Source organism: Furipterus horrens, unplaced genomic scaffold (assembly GCF_987537825.1).
Source record: "Furipterus horrens unplaced genomic scaffold, mFurHor1.1.pri manual_scaffold_4, whole genome shotgun sequence".
In the NCBI taxonomy this organism is placed as follows: domain Eukaryota; kingdom Metazoa; phylum Chordata; class Mammalia; order Chiroptera; family Furipteridae; genus Furipterus; species Furipterus horrens.
The window spans coordinates 204,023,012-204,047,357 of NW_028327174.1; the positions used below are offsets into that span (position 1 = coordinate 204,023,012).

The 24,346-nt window shown below is 64.8% G+C and overlaps 1 protein-coding gene across 1 annotated transcript; it reads left to right on the top strand.

The window, feature by feature from the left end:
• The first annotated feature begins 697 nt into the window (after positions 1-697).
• Positions 698-23,512, top strand: FAM163B (family with sequence similarity 163 member B). The gene is made up of 3 exons (XM_090276042.1): positions 698-929; positions 22,415-22,530; positions 23,093-23,512. Exons 2-3 carry the CDS (start codon positions 22,438-22,440, stop codon positions 23,498-23,500), a joined length of 501 nt encoding a protein of 166 aa, XP_090132168.1. The 5' UTR covers positions 698-929; positions 22,415-22,437; the 3' UTR covers positions 23,501-23,512.
• Positions 23,513-24,346: the final 834 nt, after the last annotated feature.

Here is a 24,346-nt window from a genome sequence, read left to right on the forward strand (position 1 = left end):
GGTAAAGACCTCTCCCTGGCACCCAGCCCTAACCTGCTTCGCTTGAACTCCCAGGAAATGACCCCAGCCTTGGGCTCTGTGGTCCTGCAGAAAGGTCTGCTCGTGTCCCCATGGGTGTCCTGGGTGGTCCCAAGGCAGCCACCAAGCCCACACCCCCGCCAGCCCCTCCGCTACGTGCTCTGTGGTTGCTAATCAAGAGATGGGGACGATGTGGGACAGGAGCCAGCACGGAGTGAGCCCTGCTCGTGTGCCAGGCCCCGGGACCTCGTGGAATTCCGCCCTCAGACCGGCCTTCCAGGCTGTGCGATGCCCATTTGGAGATGAGAACCGGGACCCCGCTCAGGGAGGGACTTGCCCCAAGGTCGCACTGTGGATGAGCAGCGCAGCTTCAGTTTGACACCAAATCCCCACGCCGTGGAACTGGGAGCTGGGAAAGCAGGCAAGGGGCCGCCGCGCCGCAGGAGCGCGCGGGGTGAGGCCCCCCGCCCCCGGGCCCGCGGGAGGTCGCGCTGCCTGGGCCCCGGGAGCCGTCAGCACCAGGGACAGCGCCCGGACCGCTCCCCGCAGCCCCCGACGGCGGCGCGCTCGAGGCCGGAGGCGCGCGCTCCCCGACCGGCTCGGCCGCGCGCCTTCCGCGCCCGGGACTGTGCTGGAGCCGCGCGCGCGTGCCGCTCGCTGGGAGCCAGCCTGGGCGTCCGGAGCCGCGACCACGGCAGCAGCTGGCCGGGGGCTCCCCCCCGGGCACGGACTCGCTACCAGCGGGCCTCCGGAGCCCGCCGAGCCCGCCGACCCCCGCAGGCGCCGCCACGGTGGCCTGGGCATGAGCGGCCGTTACTAGCTGCGCGCTGCCCGGGACGCATCCCGGACCGCCCCGTCACGTGCACCCAAGTCCTCGGCTGGCCAGGACAGCACCGTTCCCATGGTTCAAGGTAAGGGCCGCGCGGCCGCGCGGGGCGTGGGGCGTGGGGGCAGAGGCTGCAGGTGGGAGAAGCCCCAACTCGGTGCCCCCCTTGTCTGGAGAGCCCACGGCAACCTGTTCCAGCCGCCTTGCTCAGGAGCCGCCGGGGCCGGCGTCGCAGCCCCATCTCGGGAGCCCCTCCAGGCGCGCCCCTGTCGAGGAAGCCACGGACAGCCAGGGCCCGAGGGAGGGGCCGGGCACCCACGGTACCAAGGGAACCCTCATCTTCCTCGTAGCCTGGGCATGAGGGAACCTGGGGTGGGAAGCTTCCCAGAGGAGCCGGCCCTCCTGCCCCCACCCCTGTGCTGCCGGGAGAGGAGACCTTTCGTTTCCTGGGACTTGCCTCCGCCAGACAGCGGCTGGACCCGCGTGACTGCCCATTCAGTCCGCCCAGCGCCCGTGAGGGCGGGGGCGCCGTCCGTCCTGGACAGAGGAGGAAACTGAGGTTCGGGCCAGACGGGCCACTTGGCCAAGGTCGCACAGCTCGCCGGTGGTGGAGCTGGCCTCCCGCCTCCCACCGCCACGAGATGGCTTGAAATCTCAGCCTGAATGGGGGACAGGGAGCCCCAGGCTGTCATTTGGTTCTTCCTGCCAGGAATTAAAAGGCTCCCCAAACACCATAAACCCAGGACACGTTTCCCCTGCACACTCCTGGCTCTGCCATCGCACCCCCTTTGTGTCCCGGAGCCCCAAGGCCAGGGGCCGCACGGGCCCGGTGGCCCTGCCGGCCTGAGTCTCGTGGCTGCAGGACAAGACTCCCCCAGGGGCAAGTTCGCCGGCCACTCTGGAGGGTGACGAGGTGTCCGGAGGCCTTAGCCCCGGCACCCATCCCTTGGGTGTTCCCCAGGAAGCGGGGGCTCAGGAAAGCCAGTAGGGCACCTGCCAGCCTTCCCGTCAGTGCTCCCCTCTATCCAGGCCAGGCACTTGGGGGTTCCAGACACCGTGAGAACTTCCAGCCCCCCGGAAGTTCAGACTCTAGGGAAGCACACATACTCGTCTTCCCACGCTGGCCCCCCTCCAGTGGCACTGAGGCAGACTCCGGGGCCCAGGGCGCCCCTTACCCGAGAAGGTGCAGACAGCAGCTTCCGGGCTGGCGCAGGGGTCTCCTTCCCGCCCAGGACGCCGGCTGTGAGCTTTCTCCAGAGCTCAGTGCTGGAACTCGGGAGGAGCCCACCTCTCCCAGGCTGGGCCCAGCAGCGTGGGGGGGCTTTGTTCACCCTGGCACGTGGCCGTGGCTTGCTGAGCGCCTGTGGGATGGGGTGAAGGGACAGACAGGGTGGTCCTGGTGCCCTGGGCGCTACCAAGGGCCCATCTCCCATCCACCAAACTTCCCACGGGGCTGACTGGTCTGGATTCACTTGAAAAGCTTGGGAATGGCCTCCTGGAGGGTCTGGGGGTCTGGGAAGGACCCCCAGGATCTCTGAGCCTCGGTGGCCCCAATGCATGGGGGTCAGGGTGGGAGCTCTGGACGCAGCCGCTGGCTTCCCTGGAGCACACTGACCCTCTGCTCAGAGCACGGCTTCTCCACCTTTGTCTCTTCCGTGGGGCGGAAAGGCTTCGAGCCCCCAGACATGACTTGCTTATGCCGGCACAGTCAGGGAACACGGACAAGGGCACGCAGGGACCGTGTGGGCGCCACTGGAGGAGCCGGGACTGCCCCAGTCTTCCTGCCTTCCCGCGTGACCTTGCAGAAGTCCCTCTCCCCATTTTGGTCCCTGATGGACTGCCTTAAGCCTTGCACTGAGCAGGAGGAGTGGCAGGCAGAGGGGCTGTGGAATCTCGGGGCTGCCCTGAGTCCGAGCCCCCAATCGTGCCGTCCCCACTCCAGTGATCACCCCAGTCTTCCACTTTGGGGACCGGCTCTAAATCGCTGACGCTGGTGCCGTTTCTGCGTGGACCACTCACCCACCCGACCTGGTAGCCTCATGGCACCGGGACCCACTCCCGCCGAGGGGCCTCCAGGGTCCTGCCACGCGGGCCTGCTCTATAGAGACCCAGCAAGGCATGATCACCACGCACAGGAGGGGCTGGGAGCGGCGAGCTGCGGGAGAGATTTGTCACATCGCGTAAATTACAGCCGCCTCAACTGCGGGCAGGCGGCAGCGCACAGTGGCAGCCGGCCCTGCTCTGTCCTCGGTGCGCCCCCGGCGCTGTCACTGTGCCCGGCGCAGCCCGTCCGCATCTGTGCGTCACTGAAAAGGCGGTTTGTGTCAGGGGGAGAGTGGATGCAGGCTCCCTGGGGCAACGGCTCAGCCCCCACATGTGCAGAAGCGGGGGCGCCTTTGCCTTCCCCGCCAGCATGGGGTGGGCAAAGGAGAAGCCACGGGGGCGCCCAGCATCTGTTCACAGGGTCGGCTGGGGGCTGCTCCGCCTGGCGTTGGGCTCCCTGCGGGGACCCTGTCCCTCTGCATCTGCTCCACAGGGGACCCAACAAGCCCACATCTCCCGCGCTGCCAGCGTCTCCCACTGCCGAGCAGGGAGGCTCACTTGTCTCTGTGCAAAGCCCTTTGTTCCCCTTGGGATTAGGCCCCTCCCTGCACAGGCTCTTGACGGGGGCTGCCTGAGGGCGCAGACGCTGCAGGGGCACCTAGGGGACTGACCAGCTTGTCCTGGGGGAGAATGGGCTCCTCAGGAGCCCCGAACTCAGGCTGAGCTTGGGGTCCAAGGGGGGCTGTGGCCCCTGCGTCCCTGGGGACTCAGGACAGTGTGTGTATGTGTGTTGGGGGTCATCCCGGGCACCTCCTCGGAGGGTGGCATGGGAGCCACAGGCAGCGTGAGCCTGGGAGGGACGAGCCAGTCCTGGCCTTAGAGAAGGGTCTCAGGTGGCGGAGGCGGGAGGCAGGGCAGCCAGGGAGAGGCCATGCCGCCCGGTCAGAAGGGACGCAGCAGGGGCCTGGGCCCGGGGAGTGAGCCTCGGGCCGGAACAACTGAGCAGCCGGGGCAGGGCGTCGGGGGGCGGAGGCGACGCGGCCCAGGACTGACTGAACACATGTGGGTTCTCTAACACAGCTGGGCATGGCGCCAGGCAGATGCCCACCCCAGCCGGTGCGTCAGCTCCGGGGACACAGCCCCAGAAGGAGGGGGCCGCGAGGGGCACGTCCTGTCCCAGCAGCAGCCAGAAGTCTGATCAGTGTGGCTGATGTGACTGCCCGTCCTCTGGGCCTACTCCCTGCGCCCCTGGGGGTCTCCATGGGAGGGGCCCCGGCCGGGCCCAGCCAGCCGCCTGCACCCCTGGGCTCGGCTTTCCCAGGAGGCAGAGGTGGGAGATGTCCCTTCCTGGCTCCTCCCCTGGCTGCTGGGGACAGGCCGGCAGTGGGGCCAAGTAAATGAGAGCCCAGCCTTTGAGGCCGTCCAGAGCCCATCCTAGGTCCAGGCTGTGTGTTCCCGCAGCAGTTACTTAGCTTCTCTGGGCCTCGGGCTCTTCACTCATAAAATGGCAATCACAGCGCCCACCTGTGGCATGCGCCAGTTTCTGTCTCCTCGGGCTGACCAGGGCGGGGGTCCACTCGCTGCTGTACCCTGGCCACACCTCTCTTGCAGGCCAGGTCCACCCAGGGCCGGTGCTCCCTTCCTGCTTTAGCCACACAGGGGCCTGGGGGCTACACCCCACTGCGGGAACCCCCCCCCCCCCCACAGCTCCGTGCTCCCCAGCCCAGCCCATGGTTTCTGTCTGCAATGGCAGCGGCAGAGCTGGCCACTCCCAGGTGCTGCTCCCGGGCTGGCCCTGCCGGGTGACGGGCCAGGGTCAGGCCCTGCGTCCCCGGAGAGTCGTCCTCTCTCTTATTATTATCATTATATCATTGTTTGCTGTGTGTAGTCTTCCGTACCTCGTAAGCATAAATCTGGAGCAGGGCTATTCCAGGTGTGGCCTGCAGACCACCCACGTCGCGCCCCTGGGAACTTGCCGGGAATGCAGGTGCCCCGGCCCCCGCCAGCCCTTTGGCTTTAACGCGCTCCCAGCTAGTCCCTGCGCTCAGTGAGGCTTGAGACCCACTCTTCAGAAAACAGACCCGGCACCGGGACAGAGAGACGGCCCTGCCTGCTGCCAGCCCGCGTCGGGGCTCTGTCCTTTCCGGCTGCGGATATTTTGAATTCCTATACGTGCAACCTGAGTCTACAGCGGAGGGTTTTTTCCAGCGCATGCTGGCTGTAAAAGCCAAGTCAAGCGATCCCGCTCCGCTTGTGTTCCCCGCGGTGCCACCCCCGCGCGTAGCTGGCACCAGCACCTCAGGGCTCCTCTGCGTGTCCCTCACTTGTCCTTCTGTGACACAGCTGGGCCTCTCTCTGCATCAGCCCCATGGGCCATCCCCGGCGTCACCTGCACGGTGTCGCTGTTAGAGATCTGTGCGATGGCGTGGTCCGCACAGGGGGTCCTGGGGGAGGGGAGGGGAGCTGAGGGGGATGTGCCGTGAGTACAAAGCAGAGCAAGAGTGGCTCTCGGCGGGTTGTACGGCTCGGCTCGCGGCCCCATTCAGGGCAGGCGTCCTGCAGGTGGAATCTGAGCCGAGCCCCGAGTCCGGAGCGCGGAGGAGCAGGCCGGAGGGGAGCATGGTGCTCCTGCCGTCTCCGGGGGCTGGGGCAGCGGCCGGCCGACCGTGCCTGATAACCAACGGGCTGTTGCCCCTCTGCACCCCCAGTGAGGGCAGGGAGACACCCAGCTCGCCTTCGCGGGGTCTCTGCATCTCTGCGGCTTCCTCTGTGGTGCGGTCCACTCGCACCCTGTGGTCCCTCTGCCAGGCTTATAAAGGCCCGCACCCCCCAGTGCTGCAGACAAGCGGGGGGCCACGGCAGAGCCCGGCCCCTGCCTGCCAGCCCTGCCTCGTCCACCCGGCGCCTGGTGGCGCGGCTGTTCCCTGTCTCCCTGGAACATCAGCTGTGACGGCTCTCCCAGGAGCCATGGCACAAGGCAGGAAACCAGGCTGGGGCTGCCATGGGGACGCGGACGCAGGGCCGGGTGGGCCGCAGTGGCGGAGCCGGGGATGTCAGCGAGAGCGTCGGCCGTGTCCCCAGGACACCTGCCCAGGGCACCATGTTTGCACCCTGTTCTCCAAATTCTTCCCCTCAGCCTTGGCAAAGCTCCTTCCCCCGATGGTACATTCGGGAACTCCCCCAAGACGAAAGGAAGATGCTCATTCTCCCGGTTCAAAGGCAAGTGCCTGGTCCATGGGGGGTCCGCCCACCTGCCCGCGCCGGCCACGGCTCCCACAGCCCAGCAGGCCGCCGGCCCAGAGAAGGGCCCACACCTACAGCCGGGGTCCCTGCGCCCTTTCCTGTCCGGACGTCCCCCCGACACCTTCCACACTGGCTCCGGGAGGCCTCCTTCCGGGCCGTGAGGGGGGACAGCTAGGAAGGCGTGAGGTTTCACCTGAGAAACGGCAGCCTCTTGTTAGCGTGGCCGACCTGTGAGCTTCTGGTCCTTACCCGTGTTTAGGGTTTGGTTAAACACTCATTCGGCAGAGATTCCTGGCTCGGTGGGAACCATTTACAAAATTAAAAATATAGTCAACTTTAATTTTACTTCCATGGAACATCCCACATGAGAGTTTCCTCTAATTACTAAACAGGTTTCTATTTAGGAAAATAAGGCTTTGTGACGCGGCCCTCAGTGATCCCACCGGGCTGTGTCTTGTTGGTCACCATGAGACCCGAGGGCAGGGGAGGGGGGAGGCGAGGGCAGGGGCCCACGCTGCAGAATCTCTGCAGGCGTGAGAACCCTGCGGCTCAGCCCCACCCCCAACGCAAACGCCTCGCAGCTGGTGAGCTGAGACGTGTGGTTCCACCTCCCTGTGACCGTGTTTCCCGGTCCACAAACATGCTGGCCGTCTCTTCCCTCCGGCCCCCCGCAGGTGGTGGTACAGACTCATCATTCCCATGGGAGACCCAGACTCCTGGCGGGAGCGGGACGCAGGGAACCTGGGCCTGTGGAGTGGCACCGGGCGGGGGCTATGTCAGGGTCCCTGTAGCCACTGGGCCGCTGGAGATCGATGTCCTGCTTAAAACCCGCCCTGACAGAGGCTGGAACCGGACCCCTGGTGCCCCGAATGGACCGTCCCTGTCAGCCCCATCGCAGCCCCATCACGGCCCCTCCCTCGCTGTGCCCCGGGATTCAGGTAGGCTTTCTGGAATGCTCCAAGGCCCTTCCTCCCGACCCAGGCCTCTGCCCGAAAGGCTCCCCTGGCTACTGCCCTCAGGGAGGAGTCCCCGACCCCGCGTCACCTCCCTGGGAGGCCAGCCGCACGACACGCTTTCAGGCCCCCGGAACCGCCTGGCCCTGTGGCTCCTGCCCACTGGTCCCTGTCACCAGCCGGCCAGGGGGTCCCTTGTGGAGCGTACCCGCTGACTGTTCAGTGCGGAGCCCCGCCCCTGGCTCAGTGGCTGGCCCGCAGGTAGGGGCACTTGGGAGATGTTTGTGGGAGTCTCTGTGCCATTCTGAGGGACCCCCTCCCCCTCCAGGGGCTGCAGTGGTCTCTGGGCCTCACCCTGGACTGAGACACCCCACAGTCAGAGCCACAGTGGTGTCTGTTTTGCAGGGAGGAAGGGGCTCGGAGTCCCAGAAACGGGCAGTCGGCCAGCGTGGCGGGGGTGGCCATGGCAGGCGTCGGTGGGAGCTGCGCGGTCTGTCCCCACGTCCGGCTGCGGGAATGTCGTCGTCAGCTGTGGGCCCGGGCTGGCGGGGCCCACTGGCCGGGCCTCAGCGCACAGCCAGGCCTCGGGGGTGCGCCCGCTGTTTCTCATTGGCGTGACTGTGGTTTGGAAAAGATCATTTAACCTACAAGACAGGCCCTTTCCACGCCTGCCTGCGCGCCCTTCAGGTGCCTGAGCCCGGTTTTTTTTAAAAAGGGAAGTTGATGTCAAACGAGTGGCTTCAGGCAGCGTCCTCTCTGGGGCCTGGGCCGGGTGGCCCGGTGGCCCCCGAAGTCCGCGAGGCGGATGCTGAGCAGCGGGGCAGCCTTGCAGGACTGAGGGTGTGGGAGCAGGGCCGGGGCCACCCCCGGGGCAGGGGGCGCCGCAGACTGTCAGGGGAGCCGGCGCCAGCGGGGTCAGGGCTGGACAGGGCAGGGCGGCGGCCGCCCTCTGTGCCCGGACGGTGCCCATAAGCAGGTGGGGCGCTGCGGGGGGTGCTCGCAGCTTGTGCTTCGGGGCGACCTTGGGCTCACCCCCAGGAGGCGCAGGAAGCCTGGGCTTTGGCCAGGAGCCAGGCAGGCGTGGTGCCCGCTGCTCCTCTCCCGGGGGGACAGTTGGGGACCCAGCCACTCTGACGATTCGATCGTCTTGAATGAAGCGCGATTTCAAGAGGCAGATGGCCCGTTCCCGTTTGTTGCGCAGGGGACTGGACCGTTGCCACGCAGAGCCCCCCCCCACACCTAAGCGAGGGGCCTGGGCCTCTCAGGGTCTGGGCGTCCATCGTTCGGGCGTTCCGGTTTTCTGAGGCGCTCAAACGCGGCGCTGAGGTTCCGGGAGCCCGCAGCCCCGCCGCCTTCGCGGGCCCCTCCTCGCCGGCCCGTGGGCGCTGGTTGTCCGCCCACCCTCTCACCCCCTCCCCCTCCCCCGTCCCTTCCGCACCCCCACCCCGGACCTGCCTAGGCCCCAGAGCAGAGGCTGCCCTGACCTCAGACAAAGGTGGGGACCCAGCAGGGTGGGGGTTCCCTGGTAGGTGCCAGGTCCGCTGGGCGGCATCCGAACTTAAAGGGGGGCGCCCGCAGGGGGCAGTGGTGGTCCGTGCCTCCCCTGGCTGCTGGGCGGGCCAGGCGGTCTCCATGGAACGAGGCCGCTTGACTCGCCTCTAACCCTGCTCACCTGCTCTTCATCCACCGTCAGTAACACACGCGCTCACACACACGTACGCACACACATGCACACCGGCAGGCACACATCCACACATACATACACGCACACACATACAGCTCGGGGTGAGGGGTGGCACCGCCTGCATCCACCAGGGCAGGGCTGGCCGTGGCCCCTCTATCCACGGGGACCCGCGTTCAGGGCGTCCCCGTGTGTGCTGGGTTAGCCTGAGGAGATGACACAGAGGGGTCCTGGGAGGTGGACAAGGTGACCAGCAGCCCGGGTTTTCCCGGCACCGACCTGCTGTTTCCTAGGTGACCCCAGTGCCCACCTGTGAAGAAGGGTGAGGGCCCCTGTCTTCCTAACTCACGGGGCTGCTCGCTCTGGGGACACGCTGTCCTGGAAAACCCAGCAGAAACTAGAGAGCGATAGCCCCTGAAGTCAGCCCTGGGACAATGGGGAGACACAGCCCCCAGTTCTTGCCACTCCCTCTCTCCGTCCCTCGCCCCTCCTCCCCGTGCCCCTCCCTCCAGTCCGGCAGCCAGGCCCCTGGTTTCCGGGCTAAGCTGCTCAGGTGCCCCAGTGTGTTTGGGTAAGGGGAGCCCACCTCCTCACCTCCGCACACGCAGCTGACAGCCGTAGCCATGGAAACCGCCTGCTACCTTGCGAACAGCTAATATCTATGTATTTTCTGCTGTGCTGTTTTTTGAAACATTACGTGGCTTTCCCTTTTCACGCTCCTGTGGAGACGGGGAAGGTAGAAACGGATGCAGATCATGCCTCGGACCCCAGCTCGCTCAGGGCGGGGGTGCCAGCAGGGAAAGCCCCTGCACGGCCGCTGTCCCCTCAGCCTGGGCCTCTGCCGGGCCCCCATGAGCAGACCCCTCCCCGTGCGGCTCCCCGGCCCTCTGCTGAGGTGGGACCCAAACCCAGTGAGAAAATGGGACGCACCAGCAACAGTGGGTCCAAACAGCCTCCCTGGCAAGGAGCTCAGCAGAGGGCCTGCCCTCCCAGAGTCCTCGGCCCGGAAAGGCAGACGACGCTAATGCCGCCCGCCCTTCCTTGCACCTGCATTTTGGAAAGATTTTCTGCTGGGTAGCAATCCTAGGTTGATGTTTTCCCCAGCACTTTGGGGGTGTCCCACGGCCCCCTGGCTTTCATGGTCTCCAGGGTGAAGTTCATGGTCACCCCTGTGTGCTCCTCTGCACGTCACACACCCTTTGTTCTGCTTTTAAGAAATCACTGGTTTTCAACAAATTAATGATAACGTTCCTTGGTGGTGTTTTCTTTGTGTGTGTGTGTGTGTGTGTTGCTCATTGAGTGTTTTGCATCTGTGGGCTGTAGTTTTCACCCAATTACAAGTTTTTCAGCCAAATTTCTTCTAAGCATTTTTCTGCATGCCCCTTCCTTTGGTTGGGGGCGGGGGGGGGGTCCCCAACACACATGTATTAGGCCACATGAAGTTTCTCACATTTCCCTGAAGCTCTATTTACTGATTAATGTTTTTTTTTCTTTGCTCCATTTAAAATAATTTCTATCGCTGTCTTTAAGCTCATGTATCTTTTCCTCGGCAACTTAATTTGATGTGACTTCTGTCCAGTCTATTTCATCTTGGACATTGTAGCTTTTTTTGTCTCTGGAAATTTGGTTTGGTTCTTTTTAACATCTTCTGTGTTTCTCCTTGATGTGCTCGATTTTTCCTCCAGGGTTTTGAACGTGTGGGCAACAGTTACAACTGTTTTAATGTCCTGGTCTCTTCAGTCTGTCACTTGTGCCATTTCTGGATTAGCTTAGATGGATAAGCCTTCTCTTCGTTCAGGATCGTGTGTTCTGGCGCCTTTGCATGCCAGGCAGGCAACCTTTACTGGGTGCCAGACATTGTGAATTTCACCCGCTGTGTGTGGGGCCCCTGTACAGACTCGTGGGCTTTGTTCTGGGACACGGTTGTCATTTGGAAGCAGTTTCATCCTTTCAGCTCTGGCGTTTACGCCTCTGTTAGGCAAAACCAGAGCAGCATGCAAGCACTGTCCCCCGGCTCTGGGAGTTAGACGCTCTCCTCTCCGACGGGTGGGAGCAGGAACTGTCCGGACTTGGGTGAGCTCTGAGCGTTGCTCCCGGAATCTTTCCCAGTGGGGCTTTCTGTGACCTCAGGTCGCCTCAACGCCCACTGATGCCCGAGGAAAACTGACCTAGAAGGCAGTTCAGGAAGGAAGGGGCACCGAGCGAGGACCCCGGCTCCATGGAGGCTGTTCTGGGGCAGACAGACCCGCTGAACCCTCGCCTCTGACCCCGTGCCCCTTCCTCCTCTGCTCCTCTGCCCCAGCGCTGGGAGCCCACCTTGCTCTGCCTGCCGCTGGGCCTTTGCACAGGTTTCCTCTATGGGCTGCCCTTTCCCGCTGTCCCCTACTTGTCTCTCAGGTCTCAACGTCCAGGCCCCTGTCTTGAGGCCACCTCTTCTGGCTGCCGTCCCCCCATGAGCACTCTGTAGGCTCCCTCCTTATGCCCCATCTGTGCTCCCCGACAAGAAGGAAAACCGCGAAGGCGGACGCTGGGACGCAGGGGAAGCTCACTGACCCTTTGCTGTTGAACGGCTGATACGTTATGATCGCCGAGCTCGGAGTCTGGACAGTGAATGCTACTGATCCCAGAAGAGGGAGCTGTGTCCAGGGTCTGGAGATCAGGAACGGCTTGCTCAAGGAGCATGCCAGCTGCTAGCCGGGGGTTTCAATACGCAGAGCTGGAAGGGAGTTCAAGGCCCATGAAACGTCAGCAGCAAAGGCCCAGAGGCAAAACAAGGCCCAGTTTGGGTGGAAGGCCCAAGGGCAAACCCCCTAGCCAGACCCGTCTAAGGAGCATTGCAGGACAGAAGACATGAGGCAGGCATCAGGGACGCGCGTGGAGGGCCTGGGCACCCAATGTTTGGGGTCTAGACCAGGAGTGTGCTCAGAGCTGTGTTCCAGAGAGACACTCGCATGCACTGCGGGGTGGGGGCCGTGGCTCTGCAGGGAGGAGAAAACACAGTGCAGCACAGCACAGTCCGCAGGGGACGACCGCATTCTGTTAAAGAAATAATGGAACTCATCCCTGCTGGCATACTCACAGGAATGCCCCCCGGCTCTCCAGACCCCACCCCCCTTTTACATTCAGTTCCCCACTCACTTCCTTAGAGGCTCTTCCTGAGCGCCCTGGGCTGGTGCCAGGGGCTGGGGGCGTGGGGATGGCCTCGTCCCAAAGCTTGCGCCCCCTCCGGGCGCCCCAGGGGTCAGAAGTTCAGCCCCGCATGGGCCATGGGGCCTCGAGTCTCCCAGGACAGGGGTGCTGCTGAGTCTCCTGGGCTTCTGGCTGCTTTTCTCTGCCAGGTGCGGAGCCCACGCGGGTTCTGGTGAACGTGCTCAGGGTTTCGGTGAACTTGAGCTGTGATCCTCGGTGGTGGCCAACGGCCTGGAACCGGGTCCTGGCCGTGCGTCCCCCGCGATGCCAGGCCTGGACGCACCTCGCTCTCAGGGCCTGTTTCCTGCTCTGCCCGAGGACACCCCCGGCACCTGCGCTGAGGGTCCTGGGACGGTTAGGTGAACTGCTGGGCGCGCCCTCGGCTCCGCGCTGCGATGGAGCCTGCATCTCGTGACTCCTGGCCCAGCACGCCTCCTGGGCGCCTTCCGAGCCCTGACCCTGGACCAGGAGCTGCACCCCGTGTTGCCGAGGAAGGTCTTGGAAACCCCAGCTTCTGCACGTTGCTCTTTTTAAGGGAGAGAAAAAGCCAGCACTCTGTGCAGCTGGGCTGGGGGGCAGGCAGGTGCAGGAGGGGGGCCCACCAGGGAAGGACTCCCCCCGCCCCCCTGGGGTCAGGGCCTGCTCAGTGCAGGTGGCTCACAAGAGCCCCTGCTCCGTTCCACCTGCCCCGTTCGGCCCCTGTGTGTCCTCGCGCCGCACTGACCCCTGGTGGCTGGAGGACCACGGGGGCGCACCCCGGTCCTGCCTGCATGGGGGCCTATGGTCCCTCTGGGCCAGCGAAGCGAGGGGGGCCGGAGATGACAAGACGAGCCGTCGGCTTTGGGGTGGCACACTCACGCTTGCCCCTGCTCCCCACGCCAATGCGCGACCCCAGGACCAGCTCTCTGGCTGTTCCCTGTCTGTGAAACGGGGTGATGCCCCGCTCAGGCTCTCCTCGCGGTCAGGGATGTGGGTGACAGGGTGCAGCGCTCTCATGGCACAGACGTGGCACTCAGGACGGGACGTGTGCTTATGGCTAGCAGGAGGCCCTAGGGAGCCCCCAGAGCATTTCCGGGAGGCGGTGACCTGTCCAGACCTCCATTCAGGGGTCCCGGGGACAGGGGGGCAGGAGGGCGGGGCAGGAAGCCCCAGAGCTGGGGCTGGCCAGGCACTTTCCCACCTGTGTGGGGGTCACCAGCATCAACAGAGAGGTGGGGGCGCACTGCGAGCTCCTGCATAGACGTGCCCCTTATCTCAGGCCACAGGGAGGTCAGAGAGGCGTCCGGGGCTGTGGGGTCCCAAGGCCAGACACTGGGAGCCCACCATCCTTCCAGCCCACTCTCTTTCTGCTCCCTCCTCCCCCCCTCCCCCCACCACAGAGGCAGTTCGGGGTCACTGGCTCTTGCCCAGGCCTCACGCTGCGGCAGACGTCTGGGGTCACCCTGGGCAAGACGCCTTCCCAGGGCGGGGGGCACAGCTGCCCATGTGCACAGCGAGGGGCAGTGACATGCTCCCAGCCTCTGAGCCGCCGAGGCCGCCCCCACCTCACCGGGACCCAGCGTGTGGGACCCCACACCTCGGTGCACCCTGAGGGTCTGCTGCGCAGGGCCAGGCCCCCGCAGGTGCTGGCTGCTGCCCCAGAGAGCCAGGGAGGCCCCAGGTGGCTTTGGGACAGCTCCTTGATAGAAGCCAGGAGGGGTTTCCTCCTGCCACTGTCTGCCTTCCCAGAGGTCCCTACGGTTGGGCACAGCGGCCGTCTGGGGACCTCGCCAGGGGGCGCGGGAAGGCTGCTCGGCTGGCAGTGCCCTCGTTGCCCTGGCAGTGGGGGAGCCGAACCTTCTTGCTGGCCCGGGAGAGGCAAAGCCCCACTCCCCCCAGTTCCTCGGCCCCGATTGAGGGCCTTCCAGCCACCAGACCCTGGGGTCTGCCCTGAACCCTCTCCTCTCGGCCCACGGAGCCTCGGGCTTCTCAGTTCCAGCCACGTCGCCAACGACCTGGCAGGGACTCAAAGACGGGGCATCTGTGCAATCGAGCGCCCGCCTGCTGGGCAGGCTGTCTCACACTGCTAGCCTCAGTTTACCCCTGGAATATGGCAGTGGGGTCACCATGCAGAGATGTGTGTGAGCCCCGCCTCCCGCGTGGCCTGGGGAGGGTGCGTGCGGCCCAGGGGTCCTGCCTGTCCCTCCCGGGTAACGCGAGACTCACCAACACGGGGCTGCGGTGGCCGCTGTCCTTATTCGCCTGATGGTGTTGAACTGAGGCTCCCAGAAAAGAGGGCCTGCCACTCCTCGCACACCCCGCCTCCCACCCCACCCTTCCCCCGAGTCTGCCTGGGTCCGACTAGAAGTCCTGTTCATTCTTCCACAGCTCAGAGCCCCGCGGTTCATCCCTTCACAGCTCGCGCCAAGCGCCCCCCGGGCCCCGCTCCAGGCAGGGCAGCTGGAGTAGAGCCACGAGGTGCAGGCAAGGCCCTAGGGTCTGCGCAGAGCTGCCGAAGTCCGAGCGTCCGGGCAATGCCCGGCAGAGTGGCACGGCCCCTGTGTGCTTTCTGGGCCCCCAGAACTGTGGCAGGTCTGTCCTCATGGAGTCCAGGCCGCCAAGTGGGCCAGCTCAGGGCACCCGGGGCTTTCCCAACTGCCAGCTCCCAGCCCCGCTCTGCCTGGGGGCACCGATTCCCTGACTACGGGCATTCTCTGGTCTCAGAAGCAAGCGGGGCACAGGCCTGGCACACCATCCCCACCCCCTGGCGCCTGGCCGGCTGCGCACTCAGGGCTGAGCTGGGCTGGGCTAGGGAGGAGCCTGGAGGCAGAGCCTCCAGGTGCTGGTGGACCTGCCTCTCAGGTCCCCAGCTGGCTGGGCCACCCCACCCCCAGCTGGGCTCTGGATAATGTCGGAGCAGCCTCAGCGCTGCAGCACTTCCTGTCGATCTGTTGCCGAGCGCAGGGATCTGGGAGCCCACGGAGCGTGAAATGAGGAACAAATGTGGAGCAGGTCTAGACAGGCAGGAACGCCACGCGGCTCTCGCTCCCGCAGACGGCAGGAGCGTGCGGAACCAGACAGGTGTGTTTGTGGAGGAAGAGGCACCGTACCCCCTTGCCGAGATGCAGAGACACAGAGACACCAACACCAGGATGGGGAAGGCCTGCTGAGTGGGGGTGGGGTGGGCAGCCAACCTGGCCCACAAATACCAGCGATGGCCAGCCCTTGCTCCCCAGCCTCCGTTTCCCCGTCTGGAAACCAGGGGCACCGGCACCGCACAGTTGGAAGGGCTGCCTGTTCAGTAAGTGGATTTCAGGGCCCTCTCAGACCCACAGAGGCCTGAGGTCTGTGTTCTACCCGGCGCCCCATGTGCTGGGCTGGCGTGTCCGGAAGTAACTGGGCTCCCGGAGCCGGAGGCCCAGCCCAGCACACGGGGCGCAGGCTTGGCGTCCTCCTGGGCGTCTCCCGTGATCGCGGTGGACAGAGCCTCCGTGAAGCGCTGCTGTGCCCCCTGCACTGAGGGGGAGGGTGGGGCCCATGGGCAGGGAGGGGTGGACAGAGCAAGAGGAGCAGGAAACGAGAGAAGAGGCTGAAACTCCATGCAGGTGGCAGCCAGGCAGGGGCCTGCTGCCTGGGGCGGGGCTCCACGGGAGGCAGGTGGGGGGCTGGCGCCGGCTCTGCGCCCAGATGTTTTCCATGCCCCCCCCCCTCCGTCCCATCTGGTCCTCAGGCCGCAGCCGACAACTGGCTCCCTGCCACCCAGGAGCCACGGGGCTGTGGGAAAGGGACTGTTACCTGCCAGACCCCTTCACAGACTCTGGGGTGGGGGTGGGGTGCACAGAGGGGCCCCATCCCACACCTCATTCCTGTAAAACTCCTGGGTGAGCACAGGGAAGCAACACTGCTTACAGAGCTTTAAAACCGTCTGTGGTCCCAGGGAGCACATGAGCAATGCAGCGAGGTACTGACCACGTTGCTCCCCAGCTGGCAGTCAGTGTGGCCGCGGGTGGGCGGCCTCCACAGGCTGCCACTGGGCCTACCCCCCTCTCTCTGCACCCACCCCCAGCCTTGGTCTCCACCCACAGTCCTCTCCTTCCTATCCCAGCCCAGCCATCCTTCAGGATGGCTCAGAAGCCACCGCCTCCAGGAAGTCCCCTGTGATTCTTCCCACATGACACTGTCCTCTCCAGCTCTGAGTCCCAAAGCCTCTGTTGGTCCTGGGGACTCGGTATCACCAGGTGAGCCTGGCTTCCCTCTGAGCCCCCAGGCAAGCGTACGTCCCATGTTTGCAGTGTCCCCCTTCTCGGCCCACCCTGGGGTGCTGTCTTGACGAATCGCTTGGATCAGCAGCTTTTTATATTCATGACCCTCAGACTTCGTCTTGTGTCTCAGTGACCCAGGCCCTTTGCAGGTGGGGCTGGAAAAAGACACAAACCTAGTTCCTCTGAGTCCAAACCCCGCCACCCACATTACAGACGAGGAAACTGAGGTCCAGAGAGTGGCCTCTGACCTAGAGTCCCCAGCGAGTGTGTGGTGGGACGTTCCCCCACCTGTCTGGCCTTTAGGATTGCCACCCCAGTGTCCACCTGGGCACAGGAAGGAGGTCTGAAAGGCTCAGGAAGGGCGACGAGGGGTGGGAGTGGGGGATGGGGCCTCAGGCCATTGCCCACAAACTTGCTCTATGGCGTCGCACGTGAGCCGCCCCTCCCCACCACCCGCCACTCCTCAGCCTCCCCCTGACCCCACTCAGCTGTGAGACATGGTTTCTGCCAGCACTGGCACTTGGAGATTCGGTGATGTGTGTTAAAGAAGTGCTGGAAGTCTTCCTGGAGGAAGGGGCATGTTCTGGCCCTGAGGGCAGGCAGGGTAGGCCCTGGTGAGGCAGAGGGAGGGGCCTCTTGGAAGTGAGGTGCTAGGGGCTGGGGCCCAGGGAGGCCATGTGGCGCTCAGGGGTCTGCTGGCTGGGCTGGGCCTGCAGCCCACGTCCCTGCCCCGGGCGTGCGTGTATCTGCAGAGCGAGGTTGAGACGCTCCAGCTGGACGGGGCCCGGGTGGCGGAGCCGGGAGCCGTCCCTGCTGCCGACAGCGCTGGGCGGCTGGCCCGCGCCAGCTCCCTCCCCGTCACGTCGTTGCCAGGCTGCTGGAGACCCCCTCCCCAGAGCCAGTGGTGGGGGTCCTCTGCCTCTCAGCCCCGGGGGGAGGCTCTGCGGCCCCCATGGCCACTTTCCAGCACCTCAGGGACCCGCAGCTGGGCCTCAGCCCAGAGAGGGACACCAGCATGAACAGCAGCAATCAGCACACACACCTGCCATCGGCAGGATTCCTCGGCCTTCTCTCCATTTCACTGAGGCCAGAGGAGCCTGTTCTCACGACTCCCGACTCCCAGGAGGCAGAGCCCGGCACCCTCGGGGCCCAGCCAGGGAGCTGGGGAGGCGCTGCCCCTCCTGGCACAGACTTGAATCCCTGCGTGACCTCCGATTCCTGCCCAGCTCAGTGAGTTCCCGCAGCAAGGACGTGCGACCACCACTCTCTTTTTGGGTGTAAAGAGCAGAAGGACACTTGAGACGTAGTCACAGAGTCACTACAGATCTGGGCGGAAGTGGATCCCCATGAGTACCGACCACAGACAGCCTGGCTTTCCTGGGGCGCCTGCGTGCTTCCTCTCCCCCTCCTGGCCCGGCACACGTGTGGCTGAGGGCCCATGTCTGTGCCCGAGGGCAAGTGACCAGCAGGGTCTGGCCAGTGTCCCGGTCCCAGAGCCACTTCCCAGCCTGGGGTGCATGTCCACTCCGACCTCAGGAAGCTGTGGCCAGACAGGCAGCCACAGCGGGTACAAATGTGCTTGCCAGGCGCGTGGCTCAGGGACAGGACACGCGGCGTGGGCTGGCCAGGAACCCCAAAACCTGTTGGCTGCGGAGTGAGACATCCAGCAGGGGTATGGGGCATAGCAGTCGGGGAGAGGGGCGCCCTGCCCCGAAACGTGATGGTCACGGCAGACTCTGTGACTTCCTGGTGCTGGGATCAGGGCGCGGCCCCTCTCCTGCCTCTGCTCATCTTCGAAAGAGGGGCCCGCCCCCAGGGGGTTGGTGTGGGGTCTCAGAGGGGACCTGCCTGACAGGTGCTAGGAGGACGGGGACACTGGGGCCCTCGGGGCCTGGGAGGGCAGGGGGCCATGCATGGCTCTTGGCTGGGGTGGGGACTGTTTGCAGGAAAGAGGTGCAGGGACTGGCCGCCCCGACAGGGTAGTGGGTTTGGCTGGACCCCTGGGAGGGGCCCTGCCCTTCTCTGAACCTCAGTCTCCTCACCTGCAAAGTCAGGGTCCCCGTGCCGGTCCTGCTTTAGCTTTCCCCACACCCCATGGCTGCCATGAGGGTCAGGGAGGGGCACCTGGGGGTCACGCTGCTGCCTGCTCTCCGGCCAAGGCGGCCCTTAGCCCCGCAGGATGGATGGGTTCCGGGGCGGACGCCCAGCACCCTGCCAGCAGCTGCGGGCTCTGCCGGGCGTCCCCTCCACGCGGAGCACGAAATGCATCTGGACAGCAGGCCTGGCCCCCACCCAGCGTCCCCCGCCGCCGCCTCAGCTGCACACCCGCTCCCTGGATCGGGCCCTGAGGTGGCCTGCACCCGCGGCGGGGCTGGCGGGCCAGCTGGCCTCTGCCGCCCCAGGGGCCATGGCAGGTCAGCGCTGCCCGGCAGGGTGCCCAGGAATGCGGGGGTCCCGGGCGCCCGCGCTGTCTGTGTGGCCTGCACTGCGTCTCCCCGACTCGGGCCCTGCCGTTCAGGCTGTCTGGATCTGCCTGTTTGCACCTCTGTCTGTCTGAATGTGTGAGTCTGCGTCTCCTTGTCTAATCGCTTTGGGTCTGTCTGGATCTGTCTGTCTGTCTGTCTGTCTGTCAGAGATCTGGGCTCTCCCCCCACCGCCCCCGCCCCCAGCTTTGCCTCTGATGCACAGCGTTGCCTGGGCAACACCTTCCACGTCAGTACACGTGTTTCCCTCCATGTGTACACGGGGCCCCGGGCATCCTGCCTGGCATGTTCTCCTCCAGCCTGATGGGTCTGCTGGGGCCACTGCACCCCCACCATCCCCCATGCCCCCCAGCACCCCTGCCGCAGCTCAGGGGCTCAGCCCCCGCCCTCCCGACCCACCCACCGGCCAGACCTGGAGTCTGAACGAAAACCCTGTCTCTCAGTTACGCTCACACATTCCTGGAAGAGGAAAAACCGGCCCGAATTCCAGCAAGTCCTTGGCAGCCTTTATCAAAACCTTTAGAGACGTACGCGCCACAGAGCTCTTCCCTGCACCTTCCTGCGACGGGAAACAGCGGGAAGCCACACGCGTGCCCACCGTGGGGCCCGGCCGCGGCTGTGGGAAGGAGCAGGCGTGCTCTGTCGGGTTCTGCAGGGACCCTGGGGACATCTGAGCATCGGGGAAATGTGGTCACTCTGGGGACCGACCACCAGCCGCGGCGAGGGGCGTGCCGTGCAGGGGTGTGTGTGCAAAGCCACTTCCGCCTCAGAGGGGGCAGGCAATCTGGGCTTTCCTAGACTTTTAGAAAGAAGCAGTGCAAGGACCAACCCAGACGAAGTAAAGCTCTCCTCCGGGCTGCGCAGGGCAGCGGGTGGGGGGGGGGGGCGGAAGCAAGACCTCTCTGAATGCCCCTGGTTTTATGCTCTTGACTTTGGAACCAAATGTTTTCTAAAAATCAGAACCAAACCAACTGTTAAAAAGATAGCAGCATCTGGCCCTGGCTGGCGTGGCTCAGTGGACTGAGCGCCGGCCTGTGAACCAGCAGGTCGCCGGTTCGATTCCCAGTCAGGGCACAGGCCTGGGTGGCAGGCCAGGTCCCCAGTTGGGGGCACACAAGAGGCAACCACACGTGGATGTTTCTCTCCCCCTCTTTCTCCCTCCCCATGTCTCTAAAATATAAATAAATAAAATAAAATAAAATAAAAGATAGCAGCATCTGGAGTAAAGGAGCGGAAGGACCGAGTTGGTGGGAGGCACAGTGAGAGTTGAAATAGCCTTTTACTCTCGGTCCCCAAGGGGACGCGAGCAGCAGGCTCCAAAAACGCAGATAAATATCAAACTCCACGCAGCCGACTTGCCGGTAGAAACACAGGCAGCGTTCTCTTCTGTGATTATATGGGATCACGTGTGTGTTACCAGGAAAGGAGGCTGTCGCTGTCAAAGTCATGGAGGCATTGACCTTTAACGTGGAAAAACCCTGTAATCTTTCATTTGAGGTGGGACTATCAGCATGACGCATGTTTTATTTTTGTCTTCCTCAAAGACGAAAAATAAAAATATTCCCCAGCTTCAGTCACTGAAATAGCCCAGAGCCGATGGGAACCCCGGAGCGGTGAGCACCGCTGGGGCCCAGACTGAGTTCTGCAGACCCCATCCCACTGACGGACCCCAGGGGTCGCAGAGAAGTGAAGGGTCCCCGTCCCAGACTAAACGAGCCAGGGCATCCTGCGCCTGAAAGCAAGACGCCCTCAAGGACGCGTGGGGGTCCGTGGAAGGGACCCAGCAGCCAGTGCGAGGGGCCCCCAAACCCGCAGCCCCAGGGGGTCAGCCCAAGATCAGAGAGAAGGACGCGGGGCGTTGACCGACACTCATCAGCCGGTAAACGTCAGGGGGCCGCGAGGACCGTATAAAAACCCGCAGACCTCGGGGGCGCCCCCTTGTGCTGAAAACTGATCGGAACCCAGCGCGCACGCCTTTCCTCTGCGGACTGCGTGTCAGGGTGACAGCAGGCGGTCCGGAAAGTTCTCGAGAGAAGGCGGGGCAGAGCAGGTGCCTGCAGGGGAAATGAGAGCGCTTGAAAAGCCGCCATCCGCAGCCCGCGGGAAATAATGGATCCGACTGCTGGTCCCCAGGGGCTGCTGAAAGCCTTGGGTGGGAGGCCGAGGGGCGCTTTGCAGGGGAAGCGCCAGGCTGATGGGTCTGTGGGGACCGTGCTGATGAGTCCCAGCCCCAGCGTGAGGGGACCGCCCGCTCAGAGGACAGCACCGCAGCAGAGCACGTGTTCCAGGCCACACAAGGAAACCCAGCCTGCTCCAGGACACGGAGAGTTCTCTGAGAGCGGTGACCCAGTTTCTTCTCTAAACAACGCGGGGTGGAGAGGGGGCGGCACGCGGACCGAGCGGCCTCTGCCGGAGCCCGGAGAGACGGAGCGCAGCTGATCCTGGTTTGAACCAACCAGCTGTGAAAAGTTCTGGAGATCACTGCAGAAAGCTGCACTCAGGCCTGGTTTGGGTTTGGGTTTTCTCTTGAGTCGCCGTCTGTCACACTGTGCACGCAAGTATTTATGAGTTCACTGCCAGGCTCTGCGCCCCCTCGATCCCCCCACAAAGAAAATCGGTGGATGGGGTGCAGGGAAGCCAGCCGCCACTGCTCAGTGAGAGATGGTTGGGAACGAAGGCAGACGTCAGCCAGCCAGTGAGAAGGTCACCCTCAGGCTTCGGCCCCCAGGTAGGGAGGCTGCTACCCGGAGAGCTGGCTTATCAGCACCCGCACCGCCGCTGACAGCTCGTTCTCTCACGGCCCTGGTCTGCGTGACGGCGCCCGCGACGAAGCATTTACGAAGGGCACGTCCCTAGGCCTAGGAATCCCGCTTCTGGGAGTTTGTCCTGGGAAGGTGTTTGAAGCAGGCTCTGTAACTGCAGCGGCTCCCATGACTTAGCGACAGAACAACCCCTTTTAAATCACTTTTCTGAACGTGAGCAGCCGAAACACCAAGCAGGAAGGGGCCGGTGTCGAATGAGAACTCTCCGGAGCTTGGGTACGCGACAGCGTGAACATGCTTAACAAAACCACCGAGCCGAGCCCCTCAGACTGGCGGCGCCCTGACTGGCGTGGCCGCGTGGGCCGGGCATTGTCCCAAAAGGCGAAGGGTCGCCGGTTCGATTCCCCGTCAGGGCACAGGCCTGGGTTGAGGGTTCAAGTCCCCAGGTAGGGGCGCACGAGAGGCAACAGATGGATGTTTCTCTCCCTCTCTTTCTCCCTCCGTCCCCCTCTCTCTAAAAATAAATAAATATTTAATAAAAACTGGTGAAGAGGGCAAGTTTTTTGTTTTATGTGCTTTATCACAATTAAACTTGTAAAGAAAAGGGACCCATTATGTCATGTGATGGGACAGGGTTGGAGTGATGTTGCAGAAGAAAACTCAATGCTATGAAAAAACACGGACGCGCTCCTTGGGCGAGGGAGGCGGGGCTGCATCTGGGTAACTTCTACGCTGCGTGAGCGTTGGAGCCACGCCGCACTCCGGAACACCCGCTCAGGAAATCACCCCCAGCCCCAGAACAGGGGGACATGCTTTACACGCCGTGCCGCGGTTGTGGGGACGGGGTGGCGGCGGGGAGGCGGAGTGGCCGGCACACCCCGGGGTGCCGACTGCCCCCTTCCCCCTGGGCCGTGCGCCTCGCGGTCGGGGCCAGCTGCTGCCGTAAGCGAGCGCCGCTGCGTGTGTGTGTTGCAGGCTGCTGATGGAGAAGGGGGCGGATGACAGCCGGGACAGTGGTCATCACCGGGGGCATTTTGGCGACTGTGATCTTGCTCTGCATCATCGCGGTTCTGTGCTACTGCCGGCTACAGGTACTCCGGGGCCTGGTGCGGGGGCGCGGAGGGGATCCCGGGGGCAGCCCTGCAGGGCCAGGGTGCCCCCCACGAAGGCCAGGGCCCAGGAAGCGGGGAACAGTCAGGTCTCGAAGAAGGTGGAAAGCAGACAGGCCTGGCCTGGCTCCACCCGTGGGGGCTCCCCTCGCCCAAGGCCTCCCAAACACAGAGGCTCGGAGAGGGTAAGGGACCTCGCCAAGGGCATACAGCCCAGGGGCCCTGCTCCCCCCGACCCCCGCACTCCAGGGCAGTCTGAGGGAGGAGGGGAAGCCACGAGCAGGCCGAGGCCGCACCCCCCAGTGTCCACGAACTGTGCTGAGGCCGGGCTGCCTCAGTTCCCCCAGCTGCCCGACGGAGACAGTAACCACGCTGGTTGCTGTGCAGATGAAATAAGCGAACCCCTCATTGCAGAGTGTTTAGCAGGGAGCCCGGCCGGAGCAAGCTCCGCATCTCGGTGGCTGTGGGGGTCGGGCCGGCACACACAGAGGCAGGGCGGGGGGCCGGGCGGGGCGGCCTCAACAGCCCTGTCCCTGCCCCCCAGTACTACTGCTGCAGGAAGGAGGAGCCCGAGGACGACGAGGAGGAGCCTGACTTCGCCGTGCACTCCGGCCTGCCCCCGCTGCCCCCCGGCCGCAGCCTGGTGCTGACCAACGGGCCGGCGCTCTGCCCGGCCGCCCCCACCACCCTCAGCCAGAGGTCCCCCCAGGCCCGCACGCTCTGCCGCAGCTGCTCCCACTGCGAGCCGCCCACCTTCTTCCTGCAGGAGCCCGAGGACGAGGGGCTGCCCAACGGCGGGGTGCGCGCGGCCTACAGGACCCTGGGCCAGGAGGACCTGGAGCCGCCCCCCGAGACCTTGACCTTCGCGGGCCTGCAGGCGCTGAACCCCAACCGCCTCTCAGCCATGCGGGAGGCCTTCGCTCGGAGCCGGAGCATCAGCACCGACGTCTGAGCCCCCCCCCCGCACCCCCCTGCCCACCCAGCAGGTCCTGAGACCATGGAGGGGTCCCCACGGCCCGCCAGCCTGGCCCCGGTCCCAGACCCGGGCGTGGCCCCGCCTCCCTCGGGGCCCGGTCATTGTAGGGCCAGGGGCAGGGCGGCCAGGGCTGGAAGGGAGGCGGGTGAGATGTGGCGTGGGTGAGCGCGGCCCCCACGTGTGCCCCACAGCGTGAGCGGGGGCTCGCGGCGCCCACACACCGTCCAGCTCAGGTGCTGCGGACGGTGGCCTCCACCTCAGCCCCGCTCCCTGGCCATCTCTGGCTGCGTGGCCGGCCCTGCCAGCCCTCCCTCGGCCTCAGCCGACCTGCCTCTTCAAGGAAGCGGTGGCCACAGCGACCCTCGGGCCCTGAGCCGGCCTCCCCGGGCGGTTTCGGACCCACTCTTGTGGCTCTCCGACTGGAACGGGGCTCTGTCTCCCCTCCCCCAGCTTCCAGCGCCAGGCGGCCAAGGCCCAGCTTGAGCTGCTCTCTCTGCAGAGCCCCCAGGGTGGGGGGGTGGGGGTTCAGGGGCAGCCGGGCCTTGGGGATGCACAGTCCCAACTGGCTTTCTGGTGAAAGGGGGAAAGGAGGCCATGTCCCAGCCACCTCCTTTGGGAGCGTCCGCCCTAAAACGCACAGCGTGGTGGGGGGAGCGGCACCATGGACCAAGGGCTATGAGACCCACTATCTCTCCGTGAGACCTGAGGCGGGCCCTCCCGTCCCTGGGCCTCAGCCTTCGGGGGCTCGCAAAGCTTGGTCCCAGGGGAGGCAGCAGGGGGCCCTGGCACAAGGAAGGACCCGGCCACGCCTTCCTTCCCTGC

Excerpts from the sequence above, each read along its gene's own strand:
- FAM163B (XM_090276042.1), top strand. The coding sequence starts at position 22,438 with ATGACAGCCGGGACAGTGGTCATCACCGGGGGCATTTTGGCGACTGTG. Across the intron at positions 22,531-23,092 it reads TGTGCTACTGCCGGCTACAG|TACTACTGCTGCAGGAAGGA; the intron begins GTACTCCGGGGC and ends CCTGCCCCCCAG.